Source organism: Siniperca chuatsi, linkage group LG15, assembly GCF_020085105.1.
Source record: "Siniperca chuatsi isolate FFG_IHB_CAS linkage group LG15, ASM2008510v1, whole genome shotgun sequence".
Taxonomy (NCBI): Eukaryota; Metazoa; Chordata; class Actinopteri; order Centrarchiformes; family Sinipercidae; genus Siniperca; species Siniperca chuatsi.
Window position 1 is genome coordinate 23,604,556 of NC_058056.1, and position 27,247 is coordinate 23,631,802.

At 39.5% G+C, this 27,247-nt stretch overlaps 1 protein-coding gene across 1 annotated transcript; it reads right to left on the reverse strand.

Moving 5' to 3' along the window:
• Positions 1 to 26,531, reverse strand: paplna (papilin a, proteoglycan-like sulfated glycoprotein). Its single transcript, XM_044167503.1, has 27 exons — positions 26,263 to 26,531; positions 23,429 to 23,491; positions 22,064 to 22,167; positions 18,859 to 18,919; positions 18,432 to 18,534; positions 18,111 to 18,241; positions 16,656 to 16,779; positions 16,434 to 16,514; positions 16,128 to 16,300; positions 14,876 to 14,999; positions 14,616 to 14,742; positions 12,393 to 12,597; positions 11,275 to 11,451; positions 10,970 to 11,120; positions 10,385 to 10,465; positions 9,214 to 9,409; positions 8,850 to 8,934; positions 8,260 to 8,386; positions 7,075 to 7,540; positions 5,134 to 5,292; positions 4,900 to 5,027; positions 3,635 to 3,689; positions 3,293 to 3,439; positions 2,648 to 2,775; positions 2,271 to 2,379; positions 1,424 to 1,599; positions 1 to 817 (listed from the first exon to the last, which is right to left on the reverse strand). The coding sequence occupies exons 2-27, from the start codon at positions 23,483 to 23,485 to the stop codon at positions 657 to 659; spliced, it is 3,636 nt and encodes a 1,211-aa protein (XP_044023438.1). The 5' UTR covers positions 23,486 to 23,491; positions 26,263 to 26,531; the 3' UTR covers positions 1 to 656.
• Between the last annotated feature and the right edge of the window lie 716 nt (positions 26,532 to 27,247).

Consider the following 27,247-nt stretch of genomic DNA (forward strand, 5'->3'; position numbering starts at 1 on the left):
CAAAATATCAATTTTATTATCAAATAATTACATAAAAATAAGCAATACAAAGAGAAAATACAACCCTTTTATCAGTGAAATGCCAAAATTTTGATTTAAAAAAAAAGACCAGTGGTCAAAACAGTACAACAGAGATGGAATAATTTCACAAGTGAAGGGTTTTACTGGATTTACATGTTAAATCCTTTTAATGACCTGAAAGTAAAAATAATTCTCTAGAAAACAGAGAACATGTGCAGTAAGGTCCAGTGAGTAAATAACTTATTTTAAAGACGTGGCAGAGTAAAAACGACAAAGAAAGTTTGACTTTTACTTCATCACATTCAACAGACTTTACAGGTTTACATGGCACGTTCAATTTTAAGGTCCGTATTTAATGTTTCCATATTTAGTGTTTAATGCAGCAGTGTACAAACAGACTCCCTGAACTTCTGGTTCACAGATTTAACTACATCTATAGTAATCAGTCCCTTTTTCATTGCATTCTTGAATTGTGATTCTGCACAACCTAGTCAGATATGAGTGTTTTGAGTCCTTTTGGCAATTGCAGAAGTTCAGTGCTGGAAGGTATTCAAAATGCATTCCTCCAAAACTCCCCTCCCCTGTCCCCTGTCCCCTCTCCCACACATCCCAGAGTTTTTAAACCCTATGCAGCTTTAGCCTAGCTGACCAAACCTGTCATTCATCTGCGAATGCCTGGTACAGCTGGCACAGCAGAAACTGGAGTAGTACGAGTTGGAGCAAAGTCGGGCGTAAACTATCAGCTCGCAGTTGGCAAGCTCAGGCTGGTCCATGCATTCTGGCGGCACATCAACACCTGCAACAGCAGAGTTGAAAGACAGTCCTATTTAGCTTCTTTTTTTTTGTGCCTCATAAAATCAGTTCAATACACAAAACATTGTGTGTTCAATAAAAGTAAATTAATCTTGAAATGTCTACATCAAGCTACGTGAATCACAATGCCAGACTTTTACACTTTCTTTCTGCTTGTTTGTTCACCTGCATGGCACAGAACTGAGTTTTTCTATGTTGTATTGTCTGAAAAAGATTTCTTTTTTGTTCCAACATCACTGAAAACATCGGTTTCATTAGCTGCCCACATCTTCTATTTCAGCGATTTAAATAGTAGTAGTCAGAATAATGAAGTCAAACGAAATGGCAGTTCAGTCTCATTATCATGCTAGGCCTTATATATTTATTTTTTTACTATGACCAATTTTTGTACTTGCTGCCATTTTCTAAACTTAGTACTGCTCAATTTGAAATCATAGTTCAAACAGTTTTTCTCTTTTCTGATAAACCAAAAGCTAAAACTAATTCTTATCCAGATATGAAAGCTGAAGACAATTGTTTTAAATGTGTACTATACAGCAAATGGGTAGATAAAAGCATCAGGATGGCTGAGTTAGATTATTATTCTCACCTTGTTGTGTGTCTTTAGTGACTCTAACTTCAGCCGTGGCGCTCACAGAGTAGATGCCAGTGTAAGCGTTACAGGTGTAAGTGCCCTCATCTGAAGGCTTTACGTTATTCAGGATCAGGCTGCCGTCAGAAGACATCAGGATGTTACGACCGTCTGGACGCACTGGTACACCATTTCTGTAGTGAAAGAGGATAACGTGAAAAGCCAGTTATGGCCCATTAGCTTTGTGAACCTTCTTTTCTCCTGTTGTTTGATAGATGCTTTGAATTAATATTTACGTGTGCTATTTACAAAAATCGGTTCACGTCAACCTAAACTAAAAAAAAAGACTGCTTCTACCTTATAAAAGTCATGTTTTTGTATGTAAAAATTCCAGTTTTATCTTATAATGTTCTTATAAAGCATTTTAGATTTTCCTTTTGAGTAACTCCACAGAAGACAATATGATTTTTTTCAAGTTCAAGCTTCTCCTATCTTATGTTCATTATTGGATTTATGAGTTATGAACTTTGTGATCATGTAAATGTCTATGAAAACAAATGAAACATATAAAAAGTTTGGGGTTTTTTCATTCAAAAGAAAAGTTAATTTCCAATTCACTTTTTTATTTTGGAAGACAAATATCACCTGAATATCTTTCAAATAAAAAGATGACCCTTTAAAGTTAACTGCTGTCCTTAAAAAGTATCATTATTTTTTTGTGTGTCACTTTTAAAATTGTTAGATATCTTACTTTGAAACCAAACTCTGTAAGTGCTGTCCGGATTATTCTTGGGCCCAAAATTAAGCATCCATTCATTATCAGGTCTAAGGATAAATACTTGAGCTTGATCACACAAATAATTACCTGGACCAGCCTATATTGACGTTGTCTCCTGACACCACACAGGGAAGCAGAGCTGTGCTGCCTTCAGACACCTGGATGTTATTAGGAGCTATGGTGATCTTCAGGTCCGCTGGACAATAAAACCAGGAAATGATGGTGTTTTATTTCAACCAAAAATTCCTTCCTTAAGTTCACACTAAATGATTGTGGACATCCCTCACAGGAATTGAACGTCAAACACAGTCTATCTTCATGACATTCGGAAATACTGACCTCTGCTGGTGATTAAGTGAAATTACAACATCAACAGAAGTCTGGCAATCATAATGAACACACAGCATGTTAACAACTGCATGTTCTGTGTTAAGCATGATGGCAAAGACATGAACAAAACTCACCTTGGACTCGAAGCTGCAGCTGCCTCTGCTCCAGCTGCTGCTGAGTGGAGGCTGTACATGTGTAGACACCAGAGTCCTCGGACTTCAGAGAGCCGACGATCAGCGTGCCATCTGAGTGTTTGGTATACCTGCAACACAGCAGTAAGTCAAGACACCTGTTCACACTGCTGACCAGAACACGAAGGGTAACCTTTACAGTTGGACTTTTCAGTGAAGTAGGAGACACCTTGTGTCTAGTAGTAAGTAAACTACTTAACTTTTGAAAATATTTGCATATTCATAGATTTTGCAATTTTTAATGAGGGAGAGAAAATGTGAATGAAGGCAATTTTATTTTATATTTCTTAAAACGTGTCTGGAGGGGATCTTTAAGGATTATAATTGCATTGCGTTGGAATTACTGTGTTTTTACTGTGTAATACTTTGAACATTTTGCCGTTTAATTGAAGCCCAACCAGAGTAACTTACGGTTAGTGGACATATATTACAACCTAGTTGTAATTTTTCTGGTTACAAAATAATTTCCTTGCCAAATAGAATACCTTGCACATCACAAAAATTGACTTTTGCTTTTCTCTAGATTTTGACAATTCCTTCACAGCCAGATATACTGTACATTAATTAGTAGAGCAGTATGATAATTACCTGGCGTCACTGAGGGTCTGTCCATTTTTAGTCCACTGAATGTTGACAGACTGAAGTGCTGAGGGAGGGACAATCCTGCAGGGAAGTCTGGCAGTTTGTCCTGCTCGCATTTCCAGAAAAGATGAGCTTGACCGCTCGATACTGAACCTGAGAGAAATTACAGAAACAGAAAGCTGACGTCAGTGACCGTTTCATCATTTACAGCTTGACACATTTAATATACATTAGAGAGGACAATGGAAAGACTGCATAATATAAAGGTTAACCGATTTTGTCCACGTCTTCTGGTGTTCTGTATCTATAATCTTCAACTGTCTGGAGAGAAAGAGAGATTGTTCTTACCGAGGGAAAGGTCCATCTCTGGGCAATGAGGTAGGAGTCAGCTGAGATGATCCCTCTATGAGACACACACGTTTGGGTGAATGCTCCTGTCATAATTAACTTAAATAATGTCACATTAACACATCATGCATAAAAACCGGCTAACTTTTCAAGGTCAGCATATTCTTACACAGCGTATGACATCATCTATGATTTTCGTGTGACGGACTAATTGGGGTTAAAGTCGGTCAAATTAAGGTTTTGACCGAATCTGGCTCCAATTAGCCGATTGCACACCGGGTGAAAGTTTTTTTCTCAAAAGCTTTCTTAGAGTGCTCCGATCTCGAAAGATATACTATGTGGAACTTACTGGACAATCTAGACTCTGTTTATATCCATGCATGTTTTTAATTTGTAGATATAAAATCAAAAATGTATATATATTTCAATAATAAGGAATGATAAAATTAAGGCTAACAAAATGTTGACAAAAATATTCTTTGCTCATATTTAAAAACAAACATATATTTGGAAAGATCAAGGCAAAGAGTCCAGAGCACAGCGGTGCTTTGAGCGAAATGTTAACATCAACATGCTAACATGCCAACAAGACAATGCTAACATGCGGATATTTAGCAGGTACAATATTTACTATGTTCACCATCTTAGTTTAGCTTGTTAGTAGGCTAACATTTGCTAATTAGCACTAAACTCAATGTACAGCTGAGGCTGATGGGAATGTAATTAGTTTTGCAGGTATTTTGTCAGAGGCGACAAAACAATCAAAATCTTGACCTGATGGCAGCGCCAGAGGAAAAGTCAGGGGATCACCACAGTTCATCCTCTGCACTATGAATATCTGTACCAAATTTCATGGCCATCCATCCAATAGTTGTTGAGAGTCAGGAGATCACCAAAGTCAGTAGGATTCATCCTCTGGGGACCTTGAATGTCTGTGCAAAATTTCATGACAATCCATCTTTGTTGAGATATTAGACCAAAGTTGTGGACCAACCAACCGACAGACAGACTGACATTGCCATCGCTATACAGCCACGCTGCTATCATGGCTAAAAATTCCACAATAATTTTAAAGGAAAAAATCTTTAAATCACCAAAATCAAAATTAAACCAAATTAGTAAAAGGGGCACAAGCAAATGACTTCCATACTGCAGGGACAGACTGCTTATTTTTGGTCTCATTGTACAAGGAATTATTGTACAATGAATCTACTGTGTTTTTTTTTAAATACATTAAATTATTTGATAGAGATGAACTGCATTACCTGTGACAGACAGGTATATGTAGCGGTGGTCTCTCTCCTGTTCTCGAGTAGCCACGCACAAGAACCAACCAGAGTCTAACTTAGTGAGAGGACCAACTAAAAGGGAACCACTGGGCTGCTGGTGATGCCTAAAGAAAATACAAGTAAAGAGGTAGAGAATAATCACAAACATTGACAGAAAGCTAAATTAAACGTATATTAAGCCACTGAGTGTGTGTGTGTGTTTCTACTGACCTGTGAGTAGACAGAGGGATGCCATCTCTTCTCCACTCGACAATGACAGTGGAGGACGGCCGCGGGCTGACTCTGCAGGGCAGCACAACTGTCTGACCAACTAAAGCTTCCACTGTCGAGGGGTCGGTCTTATCGATGGTCACTTCTCCCAGGGTCAAACTGAGGAAACAGGAGGGGATACAAGGATAGAAGGAAAGAAGGAAAGGAGGAAAACAAGGAAGGAGGATCAGGAGAAAGTTGGAAAACAAAGAAAGAGAAGATTGAAGGGAGGAAGAGGATGAAAGAGTCACTTTATGCTCTACTGTTGGTACTTTTATTAGTAGTCACCAAAGCGAGCATAAAGATCGCCCACAACCTGGCTTCAGAGGTTTATCAGAGAAAGCTCCGAAAGAAAAGACAGAGAAGAAACCCAGCTTTGGCACACAAATGGCCCATGCAACATATAAAAGTGAAGAGACAAACAATGCAACCTTCACCCAGTAAACAGCAAATTCTGTGCATTACAAATCAACAAATGTTAAAAATCAAAGGTGATGCTGACACAGAGACAAAGGGCAATTTTCCTTACACCAGAAAAAAACCCAAAGTAAGTTCCCAGCAAGAAGTTGACTAGCAATGTCCCCCGAAGAAAGCTAAAACCTATCATGTAGCTAATACACACAACTACACAGATGTAATGTGGAGAAAGACAAGGTTTAGTGACTACACACATACGACAGACAAAGCATCACAGCAGAACCTTTATTAGTTTGATCTAATGACATTAAGGTGACACAACACAAAGCCCAAAGGTGGTGGTGACTGACACAGTGAGGTAGCAGGGACAAATAAGCACAAGACGACAAACATTAACCCTAGACAGACAGTGAAAAGTCCCCGAAGCATTAAACAGAGGAGCTGTCCGTTTAGGATCGTTGTGAGGTTGTCAACTTCTCCAGACATTTTGTCGAGGTTAAAGGAAGAAACGAGGTGTTGCTACTTGGGCAAGCGTGAGAGCGAGAGTCTGTGGAGCTGGAAGTACAGTAGCATAGCTGTGGTGTATTTTACAAATCAAGGGTTTAGATTATCTTAGCATCACAAGAATAATGTGTGTCTACATACTGTAAAGAGCATGTTGCATAAAATAAAGCTTGAAATATTCTGTTGTATAGATATTCAAAAATGGGTTGTTTAATAAAATGTCTTTAAGTGTAGCTCAACACCAGGCTATTTTACTGCCCTCTCTGGTTAAAACGTTTCAGTTGTGTTTCACTTCTGACCACAGCTTCCACGCTAACAGTGATGTCATGATGTACTGGCACACCCTGAAGTACACTTCTACATCACTGCAGCAAGGTGAGGAGTTAAACCACCAGAGGTCAGCAAAAACAAGATTTTCACTGGGTATTAAGTTACTCTTTAAGTTAGTTAATTTTGTCTCAAAAGCTTGGAAAAGAAGGCAGAATTGACTATTTATTTAGTCTTTGATTTCTCTTGTGTTTTACAATTATAGATGCTTCATTAGTAATTGCAAAATTCTACTGAAGACATTTCAGTTTGTTTGAATCGTGTGAACTGGTATCCTTCATTTATTGACTTTTTGTGGTATTATTGAGAATGTTTGTACTTAATTCTGGATCTGGTTTACAAAAAGTTGTCGTGTAGGACTGGTAGGACTGTGCAGGCTGGGAATATTTGGATACATGACACAATTATAAACAACTTTAACATTTCATCATGATATTTTGGGGGTAAGTGAATGATGCATATGATTTGTCTGTGGGTGGTGTTTCAGTCTCCTTCAGCTCACTCTTTGGTCCTACTCACACTCAGGGGCTGAGGGGATTGGGGCTCCTTCAGCAGGGGTAGAAAGGCTGTTAACAGCATTATGAGGCCAGGGGAGGAGGGGCTGGGGCAGGGAGTGAGGTTTTCGCTGTGCTCCCTGGGTCTTCAGGGTCTTACCTCGCTGCTGGGCCGGTGTGCTGTGCAGCAGTAGCAGAGGAAGGCCGGCGGCCACGCAGATGGACTCTACCTCTATGGGCATGTGTGGCGGCACTTGTGGCCTGTCTGCTGGAGCTGCTGGTCGAGCCTCCCTGGACTGTGAAGATCCTCCCCATGTTGCGTGACCCCCCACCTGTTGATCCTCCAGAGGTGGATCCACCTGCTCTAGATCCTCCTCCAGATGCGGTGCCTCCTCCAGATGTGGTCCTTCCAGGGGCAGATTCCGAGACCGGGCCCTGCTGGCTCGGTGCAGGCACCTGGCACACCCTCTGGCACTCAGCCCGGGTCATGAAGTTGTTGCTGTTACCGTGGCAACTTCCGTACCAGAAGTGCACACACTTGGAGGTGATGACGTCGTAGTGGTAGCGTAATATCCAGTTGCTGCAGGAGCCGGCAGCACGAGGCAGGGAGCAGATAGAGCGCTCAACTACAGCAAAGAAAGAGAGCAGGAGAAGTTACCAACATGGAGTCTCCAGGCTATGAAAGTTTAGCTTTTCTGCACTTTCAACTGTATCACATGGTCTTCATCAATAGATAGAGTTTGCTCAGTTGATCATCCTCTGAGGAAGACTGTGTGATAAAATTTACTGGCTCCTGAAAAAGCCAGTATGGGGACCTTGAATTGGGATTCTTTTGTCATACTACTACTTTTAAGGTCAAGAATGAACTTCTATTTCTATTTTATCCAAGCATTGAAAACTTTGAGGAAGGAATTTCTTTTTTCATTTTTCTAAACTTTTAAGTTTTTAACAAATAGATATTGAATCTAAGCCCATGACCTGACAGACTCTAGACAGATAACAGTTCTCTAGTTCTCCACATCTCCGATTATAATCTGTTAAGTTTCCTTGGCACAACCAAGACTACTCAAGATCATTTGGGGATATTTGGGCAGGAAAAGTGAGAAATGTATATTTTCCCCTGCTTACACTATTTCCTGTGGGCACAGCCCTTGATCACTGGCAGTAGAGCTTCTAAGTGGCCAAAAGCAAAAGACTGTGGTTGTACTGGACAGATCCACATGTGAATTAATGATAGTTGATGACCAAGAGGGAGGAAAAACTTCTCTTCACAAGTGGGAGTTAAAGAACACAAAAAACTGAGATTAATGTGTAATAATGTATATGCAACTTTTCAATCTCTTACTGTGGTTGGGTGGGTTGGGGCAGCCCTCCCCGTTGGGTCCTCCAGCAGGTGTGGTGCGGTCATAACAACACCCATAGGTGGTGGTACGGCACTGTACTGCATTCTCAGTGGGAAGTGAAGAAGCAGCCTGAGGAAACATGACATGACAGAGTAGAGGAAAGGTGGTTTTAAAAATGTAATTTAAAGCTTTAATGTTCCTCTTCAATTTACTCTTTTTCATATAGTTTCTTTGTTGTGTATTATGCTTTTTTGTCATTGATGTTTATTAGCTGGCACTAGCTGGAGTTTGGGGGTTCCCTCATATGAAGTGCTATTCCCTGTAATTGCCATAAAAAACAATAATAATGACGATGAAAATAATATGCAAAAAATTGTAATCAACAATGAAAAATTGTCCATGCCCACAAAAGATTTACATATTACAAACATTTTCTACTGATGTTTCTGATATCTGTTTTTTAAGGTTTCATTCTGTGCAGGTTTCATTCTGTCTCTTACAAGCAAATATCTTTTTTTTATGATCGATCTGGTCAGTAAACTTTCACCACTGTCTCCCATATCATATATAGACGAGTTTGTGTTTTGCTTACAGTGGGTGCAGGGGCAACATACTCCACACAGCCCTCCTTGTTGGGGCCCTGAGCAGCCGTCACTCCGTCCTGGCAGCAGCCATAACTGACACACAGAACAAGAAGGGAGCAGGTATAAACAATAAAACACTTTGTACTGAAAGTTTGTGCCAAAAATAACAAAAATGTGCTACTTTGACATTTCTAAGAAAACCTCAGCCTCCGTCTGGTCATTTAGTGGTAGTTACTGTGGTCATGCGTAATGCGAAACAATCTCTGGTTAGAGTGGTCACACAGCCATAAAAGTGACACCCAGACAAAGACTCTAAAACAGACTCCATATAAAACTTCAACCACAGTGTAATGACAGGTTGGAGCTGGATACCTGGTCTGAATGCAGGATGGCTGGACAGGACTAGGAGTTGGGGCCCGTGGGCAGCCCAGACCCTGGGGGCCCCCGGCTGAAGTGCGTCCATCTGGGCAACAGCCATAATAGGACTGGCTGCAGTGGAGGGCTGGGGCAGAGCTGTGAGGGTCGTGGACTGTGTTCGTCTGGGTCAGATCCGTCTCCGGCCTGCGAGCTACGATGAAACCAAGCGGGGGAAGAATTCACACATATGCAGACTAGACCCCACAGTTCATGGTGTTTTAAATAGACAAGCAATAGAGAAGTTCACACATCGCTTTAGAAATTTACAAAAGAGTCTAAGCTATTGTGCTTGAGGCCACACAGTCTTCACAGGAAGCTGAAACACAAAAGAATGCAAATAAGAAAAGAACTGCTACAAAACACATTCATATAATTAACCAAATTTACATTACCAAACGATTTGTTTATGGAAATTTAAAGCAGGGAACAGTGGAGAATGAATTGGGACAAGTAGTTCCAACAATCAGAATAAACAATCTCACAGGGAATGAACACACACAAGACCTCAGACTGGAAATTCCTGACTACTGGGACGGTGCTGCAGAATGCCAGAACATGCCAAAAACACCACAGCCAGCACTTGCACACTTCAGTGCTTCGGAAATATTTTAATCAGGTTGACGGTGCCCATGGACCCCTGAAAACATGTCAATCAGCCCTCGATAATTAGTGCTGGGACAGGGGCAGGATGGGGAACAAAGTGACAGGAGTTATATCAGCAGGGGGGCCAGATATGCTGGAGGAGACTATATACCAGCCAAAATGATTTTTCTCAACTTGGCGAACCAAAAGTGTTCATTATTAATGGTGATCATTAATTATTTTAATCAATAATAAAGCAGTTAACTCCAAGTTAATAACCCTTCATAAACTAATTTTAGAAAGTGGAACACAAATCAGTTGATGCATCTTAAGCCACAGTCAGACTCTTTTCTCAGTTTTTTCTCTGTGTTAATTCAATTATTCTTGACTTTCTGAGGAACTAGTGGCTAAAATGGTATATCTTCACCTTATACAGAAAACATTTTGGCTGTGAACACATATCTTTAGTTTCATAGAAAAATGTATGATACTATAACCAGGAGACGCCATTAATCGACAGATATACTTTGAGATAGAGTCCAACCTGTTGCGTGGTCTGGCACATAGGGCTGGAAAACAGTCTGTGTGTTTTCGTGTCCTCGAGGGTCCTGAATGCTGGGAACCCCTGCACAAAGAGCAGGTAGAACAAACACAAAACAATGAGAGCTCACTATACAATGTAGGTGAGGGGTTAAATTATCTTGGTGAAGACCGACAGTGACTGACTTTTTATTGATGAATTTTCAGCAGGTGACTATATTCAGCCAGTGTGGCTACTGATGCTCATGCTAACTTGTTCTTAATGACTCAGACATTTATTCTTTACTCCAGAAATCATTTACAAACAGAAAACCTAAATTGCTAAGTGTATTTTAGGATTTTTCTAAAGATAGAGTTGCAGGGGCCTGGTGTGTAGAGCAGTGAAATAAACATTTAGTCTCATTAAAATGTCATGTGAAGGACAGCAAAAATATTTATACATAACACTGCAAGAATGCAAAATTGTGCAGTGTAAGCAATTGGAAATTCTCTTGCAATACAGTATAAAAGAAAAAACAACAGTAGAGCATGACAATATATGTTGCAGGAGCAAGAGGCCTAATTTAGGAGCTCATGTGCATGTGCTCACCCTGTGGGCTGTAGCAGGGCTGGGTGTTGCAGCGCTCCACTGTGGAGGGTTTGGGGTGGGCGTTACATTGGTCCACAGGGTACAGGTTCCTCTCTTGGTCTGAGCAGATCACCTGCCGCTCTCGTGAGCCGGAGCCACAGCTCTTAGAGCACTGGAGGAAAATGGAGAGAGATTGTAACTGATGAAAACTGTCGAACTGAAAGCACAGATGGTCTGACAGGAAAAACGGCACCACAGAAATGATGACATGATTCTTCACATTCAGCCACAATAACGGCACATAAGTGTCCCCGCATCCCGCTCACCAGTCCCCACTCTCCAACGTGCCAGCTGATCTGTTTCAGGCAGGCCGCCATCTCACAGGGTCGGACCGCAGTCGGGCGGAGCAAAGTGCTGCAGGATGTTTCCTCCAGCCTCATTCCTCCTGAACCAACACAGGTGACTTCCCGGGTCTGTTCACCTGAACCACAGGTCACCGAGCACTGCAAACACAAGCACAGATTTTATAACACAGATTACACCTACTCTTGAATGTTGAAGCCTTAAAGTTATATTGTATGGTATAATTATTATAAGTGCAATAAAAGAAAAAAGTGAGGAAAATGTTATTTAAGCTAAACTTAAAACCATAGTTTATGTCAGACAAATTAAGACAAATCTGGACTAAAATCTGCAGCTTGTGTTTCTTAAGAGTCTGTAATTCTATCCAATGCACTCGCTATTCAAATATGTCCCTAACTTGCAATCTAGTGTTGTGCTTTAAGGCTTATAGGACTTTTCTAGCTTCAGTGTGTGCTTCTCATGTAATCTTGGTTTTACATCTAAGACTTTTGCATTGATGATTACATTCAAGTCACAGAGCTAAGCATCTGTTCTACCTCGTAGATAAATACAAGACAAACTTTGAAAAAGCCCTTAACGTTTAACACCTTACTGCTGTTTTGAAGACAATTTCAAATTTTACAAAAGTTCTTCTTTCCAGCTGAACTCAAGGATATTTTGTCTGCTAATTAAATAAGATTTTTGACCTGTTTACAAGATGTTTACAATCTTTTCTTCTGCCAAAAAAAAAGATAGTAACAAAGTCACACATCGCATTGCTTGTCTCGAATGACACATTTGTTATTGGGTTCATTTTTATATATTAATCTTAACCTTTTTCATTAAGTCACAACTTAATAAGTTAGTTAAAAATGTTTGTTTATTTTGCAGCACACAGAATATTTTTCACTCCAGTTGGATACAAGAGTCAAGCTAGTTATGCTAAGCTAAATGTGCTAATAAATGTAGTATTGTTGTATTAAGTATAAATACACAGCAGTGCAGATTTTGCACCATCATTTGATATAGCTCATTAATCTTGTTTCTGGCCCAAATCAGTTTCACCTCTCTGTGGTCACCTACAGTCTGGTAGTTCACTCACCGCGCTCCATCTAGTCGCACGATACTCTGCACACTTGTGCATGTTGCAGGTCTGCAGAGTGGGTGGTGCCTCGGCATAGGCGGCACAAATGGCATCCTCCACCACATGGGGGCCTGAGGCATCATGGGAGATGCACTCCACTCTGCGCACCTGAGAGCCTCCACCGCAGGTAACCGAGCAGGTATTCCACTCACCGGTTCTCCAGCTGGGAAACCCCGCGCGGGGGGTTGGGGGACAGGAAGTACAAGTCAGGAAATGTAGTACAGAGAAAATGAAGAGAGTTTCATTCCAAAATTAAAAAAAAAGTCCTTGTCTGGTCAAAAACATACCAAAGAGACAAGAGAGAGTTTTCTCTGGATAAAATGTTTGCTCACCGCTGTTAGGATTTAGTGCTTGCATTTTAATCTGACACTTTCTCTGAGAGGCAAGAATTTCTGAACAACAAATACGATATGATATGGGCATTTTAAAATCTGGGGTATCTAGAGAATCTCAATTAGGGGAGAAGGTTTTCTGTTGAAGCCCCTCTTTGTATTTCTGGCCATTGAAAATGTCCATCACATTTTCCCAGATTGACAGATTGCTGGCTTGTTTTGTCTGACCAACAGTCAAAAACCCAAAGACAATTCATTTACAATGATTCCAAAACAGAGAAAAGCAGCAACTACAAAACATTTTAGAAGCTGGAACCAGATAATGTTTGGCATTTTTGCTTCATAAACAACTTTAAATGATGAATTGATTACCAAAATTTGTGTTGATTTGTTTTACAACAAATCGATTAAATGACTAATGGTTTCAATTGAATATCAATATATCAGTAATAAACTACTGCTAACCATTCTTTAGTTCAGATACATATCAGTGTTTTGGAATGAAACCCTTCAAATGAAATGCTTATAAAAGGATGCATCGTTTTAACAACACAGCTACTGAAAAAAACTACTGAACTACTAGACACATGATTATGTTAATAACAACACATCCTTTTAGAGACTGCAGTGTTAAAGAAAATCCAGAGGCCCAGCCACCAGTCACTCAGAGCTGAAAGACAGAAAGTATTTTTCTCCTCCTGGTTAGTTTGAATAGACTGAAAACAGAAACTATGACCAGCAAGCTCACATTTTATCTCCCAAATCTCTGGCCCAACTTTAGCACACATATATTGTTTCTGGTCTTCCATGCAGTTTATCTTTCAATTGAAGGATAATGAGGGTGCAGTTAGAGCCACCCAAGCTTCATAAACATCTCAGGTTTCTGAGCAGCAGCAGCATCAAAGAAAAGAAGCAGGAAATACCAGAGAGTCACTGACTGAAGCCCTGGCTCTTTATTACCACACCACTGTTGCTGTGTCCAATTCAGATGTCCCCAACACCCCCTGCATGACGACTTTTAACCTACAAACACCTCACAACACACCAGCTACACTAATGGACAGGGACAGAGCGATTTACAGTTTGCTAAAGCAATCAGGCAGCAGCCCAGCTCAGGGATCAGATACAGGGGCCACAGGTTGGGACGTTAAAGAAGGAGGATGTCTTTGATGGAAATCTGGCATCAAATCACTGCTCAGCCCCCTTGGAGAGAGACGTGAAGTGTATCCAAGACAAATGAGGAACATTAAAAGGTTGAAAGGAGATCTCTGAGCTGGACAGTTGCCCCACGCCTTCATTCTCACCCCACATGGAGGAACAGGCATTGCACTAAACACAGATGCTAGAGTCAAACACATCTGAAGGGGGAGAGTTTGTGACGGACATTTCAATCAACATTTATTACATTTCTGAATTCTTTTTTGACTATTTTAATTTTATTTTATTTTTTACAATTACTAAAAACAATTGTGCATGCTCAGGAAATCAACAATCAGAGAAAATAATGTCTTAATGATTCAGATCTCCCCCTGTGTTTGCAGTCACCTAAAACTTCACTACGACTACAGACCCTGGGTTACCTGAATACATAGGCTCTGGGTTTTTCTGAGGATCTCCACAACTGTGGTGGATACTGGTACGCCATCCTTTCAGACAGTCATAACACACCAGTCAAAAAGCTGCTCTGAAAGATGTTATTTGCACTCAAGCAAATTTATGAGCACAAACAACTCACTCCATTCAATTACAATGGAACAAAAATAAACTCTGGATGCTGTTGACCTTAGAAAGTCCTGCCAAAGTCTACTGAAATAACACATTTTACCAGTGAAATTTGACTGTAATTTACCTGCGAATCTGTGGGCATGTTTGGGGGTTGCATGTACGGTTGGTTTGTGGCCTCGGCAGAGATGCACAGAGATAGTCAGGGTAGGCCTCATTATCAATGGTGCAGAAGACCAAACGAGACTGGTAGCCTTGTGAAGGAACAGAATGAGAACTGACTTGTTTAATTTTCCAGGAAGCAGGATTAAAAAAAGCTTTAATAAACAAGTACTGATCTGCATTCAGGCATTTTTAAATTGTTGACTGTGTTTTTCTGAGACTGACCTGATCCACACTCTCTGCTGCAGGCAGACCAGGATCCAAAACTCCAATAGTAGCCCTCTCTGGAGCGTCCATTAGGGAGATAAAATTCATACTCCACTCCTTGGTTTGGCTCCTGGCTGATCAGCTGAGAGGAGATGGTTGTACATAAAGATTAAATTTACAAAGATTGAGATCATTCAGCGACTAAAGGCCAGATTCCTGTTCCTTGGAGGATGACTCCCTCTGTTTTTCTGACTGCTCGACCTTTCCTCTAATGCCATCAACGCTGTGAAACATTCTCCTTAACCACCACTTTTGTCCATGACAATGTATTTTAAGACGGTCAGTTTTCCCTGAAATGTGCTGTTGATATGCATGGTCCCTAGAGGTTGAATCCTTATGCTTTGGGTGACTCCCTAACTGCTCTGAAATGATATCTAACAATTTAATAAATATATCACAATAAAATAACTTAAAACACATTTGAGTTCATCAAAAGACCTTTCGTCTAGTGCCACCCGCAGGACAAACGTAACATGGCAATGCTCAGTAAATCAAAGTTATCATTATGTTGCTCAGTCTGTCGTAGCCTTTACATGACATTAACGCTTAACGGCTTAAGAGATTTGAGTTAAACCAGCAACTTTTTGGCCACTTGGGGGCAGTAAACTAGCTGAAGCAAGCTAAACAAGTTCATATGGTGAAATCTTAGTTGCCTGTTAAAACATCCAGCAGACACAGAGCAACTTTAGGTGTGTCCACCTGGCAACAGTGAGTCCAATATTTACTCTATTTTTAGCTCTGTTTTGTTCTCCACAAACTCCTGAGAGAAATATTTGGCTCTTTAGCTGCTAAATGCTCCACTATCTTCACCAGCTAGTTACTAACTTTGTCTGTATTCTGTTTGGTGCTGAGCATGATGTGGTTTTTAAAAAAAATTTTTGCTGAAAACCGCTGCCTGCTGTGGGCAAACACTATGTTATTTGAGCAATGAGAGAGAACCAAAACAGTAAAGTTGCAAGCCAGAAAATCAAAACAAAGAGTTAAAAGATGGTACAAAGCTCTGTAGAGCTGAGAGGAACTGCAGAGTCAGGAGATAATTCTCTGTGGCTTCATCACTATCATGGTCCTTTGTTATTATGAAAATATCGATTATAGCTACTTTAAAGAAAGATTTGCAGTTCAATAATTGTAAGACAAAGAAAATAAACAGTATGTACTAGTACTAACAGTATGAAAGTAAAAAGCTATCTCAGTATATGTTCAATCTTACCTCAACAACAAGGGGTTCAGTGGTAGGGCCGCGGCCGATGATGGTTTCAGGGACGTTGTCACCCTCAGCTCCTCGCTGGTAGTACAGCATAGTTCCAGCAATAGGTGTTGCCCTGGAAAACTCAATTACCCAGTGGCCATTGAGGTAGTACTCACCACGCAGGTTCTTGATAGCTGGCCATGCATAGAGGTTACAGTCATTGTACAGAATACAATCAAACATACTACAGAATTATGTACAAGCTGTACATTATTTCTTCTGATGCTCTACTAGTCTGTTTTCGAAATATGTCAAACTAAAACTCACCAATGTAGTTGCGTGTGGCCACTGTTTCTCTGATGCTGATGGTGGTGGCTCCAACAGGGATGATGAACATCTGGTTGTAGCCTGAGATGAAAATGAGACATAACTCCTTTCTCACATACAGACTATAAAATGCCACAAACTCAGACTGAAGAAAAATCTACACCTCTGACATTTCTCTTCAAGCTTTCTGGTGTGTTAAAAAGTTAAAAATGTGCAGCGTACCAGTTGGCAGGTCGCGTACAGAGAAGCTGTTCTTGACACTGTAGCAGGACTGTCCGCTACCCCCACACTGCAGGCAGGGGTCTTCCTGCTGAGGAGACTCCAACATGTTGTCACAGCCCAGACGCTGAAGAAGGAAAAAACATTTCATAAGCACTGATATTTCCTTACAGAGATATGGGGTTGATATTGGCCTTTTTTCAAAGTAATTTATGTTGTCTGCTGCATTTATCACAGAGGTTCCTCCCTGAACGCAGATTCTCCAAACTTTTTGCAAAACCATGTTTGCATGTGTTGTGTCTCCTAAGAATTTAATTTGTCTTTCATTCCTCTTTAGAGTCTAAAACATCAGAGTTTTATTGGAGTTTTAGTGGCCAGTGATGACCTAAAGGCTGTTTTGATGGTTTTTCATCCCAACAATGTAAAAAAAAATTGAGAAATACTTACTAGAAGGGCTGTGTACAAGAAAATTGTCAATTCCATTTAATATATTGAATTACAGCATTAGCTGTCAAAAACAGCCGAACCCTCGTAAGTATTGTAATGATAATATACACAGCAGGGAAATGGCTATCCAATGTATAATTCACCTTTACCCAGTGGTGGAAAGTAACTAAGTACATTTACTCAAGTACTGTACTTAAGTACAATTTTGAGGTATTTTAAATACATTTTGCTGTTAATACTTTTGTATTTTTACTTAAGTGAAATCTTGAATGTAAGATTTTTACTTGTAACAGAGTTTTTTACCGAGTAGTATTGCTACTTTTAGTTATATGAGTACTTCTTCCACCACTGCCTTTTCTTACCAGTGTTATTCCATTTACATTTTTTTAAGAGAGACGTAGCCCGGCAAGGAATATCAGCCCAAAAATATCATTTGCACAAAAAAAGTTCAACAAGTGCTGAGTCAACATTGCTACATAAACCCTCAAAAGGCAAAAGTCCAATCACAGAAAAGCCGTGTCAGGGGCCAAACCTATACAAGACCTGCTTTAACAAGGTGTAAGGAAAATCTGTGAATGTTTCTGTGAGAGGGAGCTGAAGGTTAAATAAGTGAAAAAAAGTCTGTGAATAGAGACATGATGACAGAGGTTAAATAGAGGACGTGTTTCATGAGTAAAAAGTTGCTGTGATAATAAGTGTTTGACATTGCCACATAGTGAAACTAATCCTCTGACTGTGTACACTCTGATTAATGAAGTGATGCTGCAAACCAGGAGTTTGTGTGATCTGAACCTCTGAGATATATTATTCCTGTGACTTTGATTTACTGAAAAATTACAGATGACCTGTCATTGGATCAAATCTCTAACACAAATTAGGTGATTGGTTGTATTTTTGTTTTGTTTTTAAAAAGCTCTCTGCTTTCCTGATTTTATCACCTCTCAGTTCTTCACCTCCTTTTTTTGTACATTTCATCTAATCTCGTGTGTGTTCATTTTCTGTGAAGCCTACCTTGCAGACTCCATCCACACAAACATCCCTGCGTCCAGGGTGACAGGGTGTACCATCAACCACAGAGCTGCGGTGACGATAAAAAAAGTTTTCTCCTCTTGGCATGCAGTTCAGCTCACAGGGGTTCTCAGCTGTCAGAGAGATGAGTTTCATTTTATAATAAAGGTAAGTTCTCTCACTTAATTTCCCCATTTGACCTCAATTTACCTATGTTACAGTTGTAGAACCTTAGTATATGTATGTGTATCTTAGCAGGTTTTTGAAGCCCATTATATGGTCTTGCAAATCCACAAATACTACTACTTTTACTTTGCTTCTGACCTCCATAATATGGGAGCCACTTGTAGCGTTTCCCGTGGAAGTCAGTTCCATCAAACTGGGAGCACTGCTCTTCACGGAAATCCTTGGATCCCTCCGGACAGTCCTGAGTGGAACAATGAGAGGCAGCGCAGACGTCAAAGGACAATTTAGCAGAAACACAGGTTTAAAAGAAAGGGAAACATCCTATAAACAGAGATAGTCAAAAATAATATATCTGGTTTATTTAATTAAGGAAGAAACACAATCCTTACAGATGATACTTTAATTTACTTTAATGTTAGTTGTCATTCATCTTTTTTGACAGGTTAGGTTATGGATTTATCAAAGGCATAAGCATGTTTATAGGCCATACACTGATTATAAAATGACACAGAACCCTTACATATAAAATGTCAAAGAGAAGAGAGCTTAAGATGTGTTAGTTCACCTGGATGTTGCAGGAGCGGTAAGACTTGTCTGGTCCCACACAGTTATGTCCTCCATCAGTCCTGTATGTAGAAAAAGCATCGGTATGAGAAGTGATGTTTTTTATAGATTAACCCTGATGCTTGACCTTGTGTGGAGACAGAATTTTCCACATTATCTTCTTAAAACCCAGAAACGAAGTAGTTTCTCTCTAAGTTGAACCGAGAAGAAAAGTAATCTGTGATGTCTTATCTGTTATATCTTTGTGAAGCTACAAGAGCTGATGGTCTGAGTCAAATAAGCCTTACATGAGATATTAATCCACTCAGTTTTAAAGGGGTACTCCAGTGATTTCGTATTGCACTTCGAATAAAGTCTGTTAGAGACATATTTAAAAAAGGATGGTCAAAGGTGAAGCAGCAGAGGCCGAGATATCCTGACTTTTAGTCCCTAAAAGCTCCAGAAACACTGGATCCCGCATTTCCCATAGTGTAAAAGCTAACCATGATGCCATTGGCAGGGTTATTTTTTCAGACTTTGGAAAGCTCCTCCAGAACCACAGAAGACATTACACAACTGTTTTTACATGCTGAGTAGAAACTCCTCATGATGAGTAAACTGAAATTCATGTGTAAAATCAGGGGAGTGTCCCTTTAAGCCACAAATATGTGTTTTCATTAGCCTTATCGGTGCTGTAAAAATCTGCTTTTGCATCTTTTGTGACTAAAGTTTCATTAAAAACTTTATGACGCAGAAACAGCTAATGACTAGGTGAGGCTGCAACACACGTATGCAAATACAGACTGTCTGTGCAGAAATAACAAGCTCTGACATTAAGCAGCACTCCTCTTTAATCTGTGCCTGTAAAAAAAAAAAAAAAGCTCTCAGCAACAGGAGAAGCCTCTACATCATCACTGTTGAGCCCAAAAGTGGCACATACATCTGAGCACACGGCGGTAAGACAGCAGAGTGTTTTGCCACCTTCCCTTCCAGCCATACTGATAACTCATGAATAAGTCACCTCCAAAAGTACCTGCCCTTAAGCCTAAAAACAAGACACGCTCCTGCCAGCCCACCAAAACTAAAACATGTCCAAACAATCTGTGATAGCATCCAGCCTTCAACTTTTCACCTGGGAAAAGGAAAATAAACATTTGGAGCATCAAACAGGACTTGACACATAACAGAAAGGTGGAAAAAGTGATGGTTATAAACGCAAGATTATTGATCACACAAAATAAAAATAGATTATAACCCAAGACTGATAAAATGACAACCCTAATGCCACTTGCAACACTTTGAAGTGTGAGTCCTTTGGATGGATGTCAGGAAATTCTATACTAAAATGAATGTTGGGCAAAATGGGAGTTCCTGTAAAGCACACAATGAGTCAACAGCTGTCTAATCATAGTATTTAAAGGTGTGATTCTGGCAAACCTGGCAGACAAGATATGACAGAGTTCATCCAACTAGGTAGCAGTGGGCAGGACGTCTTCCCTGTTATTCATCATTCAGCTAAAGACGGGAAACACACTCACTGACTCACTGGAAACACACTCACTGACTCACTGGAAACAGACTCACTGACAGACAGTTTGCCTTCACAGAGATGCAACAAAATATTAAAACAAGTGAATTTGAGTTTGGACATGTTAAAAGAAACAACTTATTATTGACATCCCTCAGAGTTGCTCAATTACTGAGGCACATCTACATTCAGTCGAGCACATTATGCCCAGAAAGACTGTAAACACAGAAAATGCAGCTGATGAATGAAAGATTACTTTTTTGACTGTTGCAGATCACATGTATATCACGTCAGACTGGAGGTTCAGGAAGAAATCACAACAGCAGCGACCTTTGATGGGAGGTTAAGTACTGTACTTAAGTACAATTTTGAGGTACTTGTACTTTGCTGGAGTATTTCCATTTTATGCTACTTTATATTTCTACTCAACTACATTTCAAAAGGGAAATATTGTACGTTTTACTGCACTACATTCATATGACATCTGTAGTGACTGCTTACTTTACAGATTAAAAAAGCATATGATCATTTTATAAAACATAACATATTTTTAAAGACTAAACCAGTGGCTCCTAACCTTTTTGGCTTGTGACCCCTTACTAAAAAATCTGTGTTTATTTGTTAGCAGTTCCACCAAAGAGACATTTCTCCTCTAAACTTCTCAGATGGTTTCATTTAAATAACTGTTCAAGGCCCAAAGAGGTAAAAGTATACAATAGTTCACAAAGAAACAAAGATTAAAGAAAAGTTTCAGATTTAACTTGTGACCCAGTGGAGGGGTCCGCCACCTATGTTGAGAACAACTGTATTAAACCACTAAACTGTATATAAAGTAGTTAAAACTAGCTACAACTCGCCCAGCTACAACAGTAAAATGCTGCTTATACATTGATGCATCAGTACTAATAATCTAATAATGTCATATATAATAATATATCAGTCACAGGGGCCACCTTTCTGCAGAACGAGTACTTTTGCTTTTGATACTTTGGGTAGATTTGGCTGCTAATTATTTCATACTTTTACTTAAGCAGGATTTTGACTTGAACACACCACTTCCTACCTCATGACTACAGATCACTTTATGTGTTACATGAGGCTACATGCCGGCTGGATTCCAGCAATACGAGCTATGAATAGAACATTTACATTGTAAGCTGGCAACAACAGCAAGCATGACTTTATCACTCCTCACTTCCCGTTTGGTCACATATGAAGAGAAGCAGCTAAAAATGGACAGAAGACCATATTTAAAGAAATGATACTTTAAAAAACCAAAACACATGTGCAGCAAAGGAAGAAGATTTTCTTAAACCACTTCTGAAGCTTTTTTCAACCAAAAAGGGTAAGATATAAATGTTCACTCCCCATCCGATCCTCTTCAGCAGCCAACAGGCAACACCCAGCAAAGAGAAGTCCTTTTAATGCTAAAGGGCCCCTCCCTGTTTTGGATGTAAGACAATCCCACGTCCTCATGACTTCAAGGCATTCTTTTACAATCAAGATAGTCTGTGCCCATGAACCTCACAATTAGCTTTATTCACACAGGAGAAAAAAACCTGAGTGTGTATTCACGGACTCAAAATGAGCTGAGTTTGTCAAAGAGAGGCTGACTGTGAGTGTTTATACATGAGTGCAGGCATGTTTATGTATATATGTAGGTGCATTAAAAATAGATAAATATAGGCAGGAGACATACCTGTGGGTGATACAGCGTCTGGTTCTCATGGTCACACCGCTGCCACAGCTGCGGCTGCATTCTCCATAAGGACCCCACGAGTCCCAGCGATCCACACCGGGAACCTGGACACAAGACAGCAGTTTATACACTACATCACAACATTAACTCAAGTGTTTTCTTTGCTTTCAAACCAAATCTCATTGAGTTCATTCTTTGCCTCAGAAGCAGCAACTGTTTTCAAGGTCAAGAATAAACTCTGAAACTCTATTTTTAAGCCAACATGGACGAGAAATTACTAAAGTGCTCAGAAAAATGAAAATTACAATTCCATGACAACTGGGCAAACTCGATTTGCTGAAGAAGATTGTGTGATACAATTGAAAGCTCAAGTGCAGCTGCCAAATGGACCTTGATTTGAGATTGTTTTGTCAACCATATCTAACATATTATACTATTATACACATGTATTTTCTATGGTGATCGCACGGAATGCTTAGAGCAAATGAAATATCTCTTAATGTTATAAATAAGGAAACAAAACTTATCACTTATCTAAACATCACAGAGAAATCACACATTTTACAAGGATCGGGAAAATAAATATTTTAGTGAGTTATGCCCTTTTTGAAATGAGAGAGTCTTGAGGGTTTTTGCGTTGACCCTTATTACATTTTGTACAACACGAAACATTTCTTTGGCACCAACTCTCTATTTAAAAGGGAAATATACTATGTTTCAGCTTACAGTTTTATACACCAGTTGCCATTATACTTATCATTATGTTGTGTACACAATATGTAATGTTGGATTTAAGTTTTACATAACGTAGGCATTACACTAGGGCTGCAACTTATTACGTTTTTACAGTTATAATTGATTATTCTTCGATTATCCATCCATCCATTCATTAGCTATACCTTTAGAAGGTCACGGGGGCTGGAGCCAATCTTAGTATCTGATTATTTTCTAGATTAATCGATTAATCATTAGGTCTATAAAACATCAGAAAACAATGAAAAATGGCCATTATTATTAAATGTCTTGTTTCATCCACCCAAGAGTCCAAAATCCAAATATATATTCAGTTGACAATAATGTTAAGAAAAAGGAAAGGCAGCAAACCCTCACATTTTAGAAACTGTAACCATTACATTTTTAAATGATGAATTATCAAAATAATTAATTACATTTCTGTTGATAAACTATCGATTATTCAGCTAATCGCTGCAGCTCTACATTACACCTGAAATAGCGTATAAACTGCACTGATCTAAGTTTCTAAAAACAGACTGATGTCTCAGGTTTCGGTGGTGACTTTGTATGCAGCTTTCATTGTTTCTTATCAGTGTGTGTTCATTTTCAGTGGATCCACTGGGAGTTTACCATGAGCGCTGGAGCCAAGAGCAGCTGAAGGATTACCAGAAGCAGGAGCATCTTCATTGTTCCCTGGAAAAAAACATCCTAACAGAGTTACTGTGACTAATAGAGGCTATTACACATTGAGCAACTTTTTCGGGAAACAAGCCAACATAACAAGAGCGTAAACTGTAATTGATATGAGACACAAGCCAAAATATACAACAGGATTGAAAAGATTGAAAGGGGCCTCTGAGCAAAACCTCTTCTTATCTGATCCAACAACAGTAAACACAAAACAATAAAAAACAAAAGTATCAGCCTCAGTTTTGGCTGACAGTTTTTAAGTAAAAATGCCAAAACATTTACTGGCTTCAGTGTCTCACATTGTAATATATGTTGGTTTTCTTTAGTCTTCTATGATAGTAAACTGAATATCTTTGAGTTTTGGACTGTTGGTCGCACAAAACAAGACATTTTAAGATGTCATCATGGACTTCTGGAAATAGTGATGGACATTTTTCACTATTTTCTGATATTTTATGGACTTGATTATGATTAATAGAGAAAATAATCGCCAAATTAAGTTAGTTAGTTGCAGCTCTAAAGTCACTAAAAGTGAAGTTATGTGGATTTCACATTCCAAGATAACACAAGCATGTATATTAAGGCCTAATAATATGTTGAAAATCTTCATCAATACTTTTTAATAAAAAGCTTTTTGTGACCAACACTTTTTGTGAACACCAGCCTTATCATTTTCCCTCCATCTCTTCACTTAATTCCTTAACTGAGCTAAAAATGTTTCCTTTGTTGCATATGGAGAGGCTGTTTGTTTGGGGTTTTTTTAGGGCAAATGGGGGTTTCATGCCCCCCTGAGAGAGAGAGAGAGAGAGAGAGAGAGAGAGAGAGAGAGAGAGAGAGAGAGAGAGAGAAAGAAGGGGGTTGGCTGGAGCTGCCAAACAACCAAATGCCCCGGCAGTGAGTGAAGTTACCCTGCAGCCATGAACACCCCACAGCGAACAGGTAGGAAGTCAGAGGGATGATTGTGTCTTAATGGTGTCATCGTCCCTGGGTGGTGGTAATCTAGGACTGTCCAACAGCATTCATTTACATCTCAGTATCTCTGCACAGACACCCACCTGATGACTAGGGCTGCCCAAATGATTATTTTCATTACCAATTAATCTGCTAACTGTTTTTTTCTATTAATCAATTAACGTTTAGTCCAAAAAAATGTCAGAAAATTGTCAAAATGCCATTACAAGTTTCCAAAGCCCAAGGTGGCAACTTTAAATGGCTTGTATTGTCCAACCAATGGTCCAAAACCCAAAGATATTCAGTTCACCATGATCTAAAACAGAGCAAAGTAGCATCTCTTTTGAGAAAATTCTTGACATTTTTGCTTGATAAAGGCCTTGAAATGACACGTTGAATATGACTGATACATTATTTCTAACAGCAAAATCCCAATTCTTCGGTTTTTGAACATTTTTGTTGTTGTTTTCATTTCACATTTGTTTTGATAAACATCTGTCCATGCCAATAAAGCCCCTTTTGAATTGAATTTGAATTTGAATGCCAAAATTGCTGTCAGTTTATTTTATGTCCATCAACAAATCCATTAATTGACTCACCATTTCATCAGTACTGTAGCCTAATTAAAAATGACCTTAAATGTATGAGTAATAAACATCAGCTTGTCCTTCTTTAGTTTGGATACAAATCAGTGTTTTGCAATGAAACTCTTCAAATCAAGTTCCCCTAAAGAAGAAAGCATGGTTTCAATAAAACTGCTCTTTAGCAAAGCAGCCACTAAACAACTACTGAACACAGTACACATAAAGTTAAAGTCAACACATACTTTGAATACTGGTGTTAAAGAAGGTCATACTAAGCAATAAAACCCAGTCAAAGCCACCAGCTCCTCACATTTGAGAGGCTGGGAGCCTTTTTTTGCTAGATAAATGACTTGAATTAATAATCAGCTATAAAAATTCTTGTCAATTAACTTTCTAATCAATTAATTGACTTGATTAATTTGACTGAAAGGCTGTCCAGTCACACTGATATCCTCTCAGTACAAATGATATTCTTCACCCTGAGTACAATCAGCCGCTGAGCCATTAAAAGCATTCTTTGTGAGATTCCTGCATCCCTCACTTCTTATTGTACCAACTCATAAAGCCTTTGGCCTCAAGGCTATACAAGCTTTTATCCAACCAAATTAACAATTATTCGTCAGCCAGAGAGGGCAAGCAGTGTCTTGTGTTTCGTATACTGTGTGTGGAACTAGTCTGCACCGGTCACCTGGTCAGTCTAGAAAATCCTCAATGGATCCTGAAGGAAAAACTATTATTTTTAGAATATTTCTATAAAGATTCAATAATAAATCGATTGTATTCTCTCCTTAAAGTGTCTCTGGTTCTATTCATTGTGGTTTATTATGACTTTATTAACCTTAAAGGTCTATTTTAACTCTTATGTCTACATAATATTCCCATAATATTGGGAATGTCTATACTATTCAACAGCAGGTTGGTATTTACCTCCTATGGTGTCCCTTTAATGCCCACCCCCACCCCCCACCCCCATTTTTATTACAGGGTTACTTTTGTTATTTCTCATAAAAGAAGTGTATCTGAACCATGATTCTGTTAAGTTATAAAACAAATTCTCTTTTTAATCTCCCAGTCTGAAACTTAATGTATATTTGTTCCGTTTTGAGTAGACAATTCCTCCCAGTCACAAAAAAATAAAAATGTTTCTTTTCTTTTTTTTTTTAAATCTGTCATTTCAAGGAAATCTGACACAAGACAAAACCTTCATTGTCATTCAGGTGAAATCAATAAGCTACTCACCCAGTTCAGTGGGTTTAAATGCGGTTTCTTGGAGTCCCAAACCGCCGGTGGATCCTTGCGGAGGACCGTGCAGGGCGCAGCAGGACTGACAGCTGGTTTCTCTCCGGAGCTTTGACTTGAAGATGCGTCTGAAAAAGAGCTGCAGTGTCCTGGATATATGAGGAGGGTTATCTGGCTAGAAACCTTCGTCTCTCCCTTTCTCTCTCTAACTGCGTCCAACAGGAAACCGACCAGAAGAAGAAGAGAAAGTCCTGTTGGTTAAACCTCCTCCGCGGCGTCATCAGCGCGCTTTTTAACCAGCAGCTCATCCAGCCCAATTACAGCCCCTCCTGACAGACATGGGGATCTTTTTACACGCAGTCTGTAATTTCGGGCTGTAAAAATAACAGTTAATCAACGTGTCCGTTTGTTGTAAGGCCCCTATAAGCATATCCTAGATGGGGTTTTATTCCCACTTTGCAATAAACCAAAGCGTCATTATAATGCTCTCCCACTGTGCATACCGTAATGTAATACCAGGGTAAGTCATCTCCCTTGCAAGTTTGGGGTCTAATGTAAAGGCAGGCCTATAATTTTTAGCTGAAAATGGGTCCCACATGTTACCTTACTTTGTCAAAAGAGAAGTTCGCTGGATTGTATGTTTAGCAGGACTGATGAGGATTTAACCCTTGTGTTTTGTTGACATTGACAGACCCCACTGCTGTATGTGTAAAAACAAGAGGCCACAGCTTAAAAGATTTAGCTTTGCACTCCTATAACATTATCAGACTCACAATTGACAGTTTTTAAAAGTATCAAAATCGATGCAGCAGAAGCAGAGATATCATTTTTTATTCTACACATTCTTCCTCCTTGTGAAAACATGGCGCCTACATTACCCACAATGCAACTCAACTGCTGAAAGTTCTGTCAGAGATTCTGGTGTGTTGTGTTAGTAGCGGCTAATGTAGCCTCGGGCTGCTAACCTCAAGCAGAGATGAGGAGC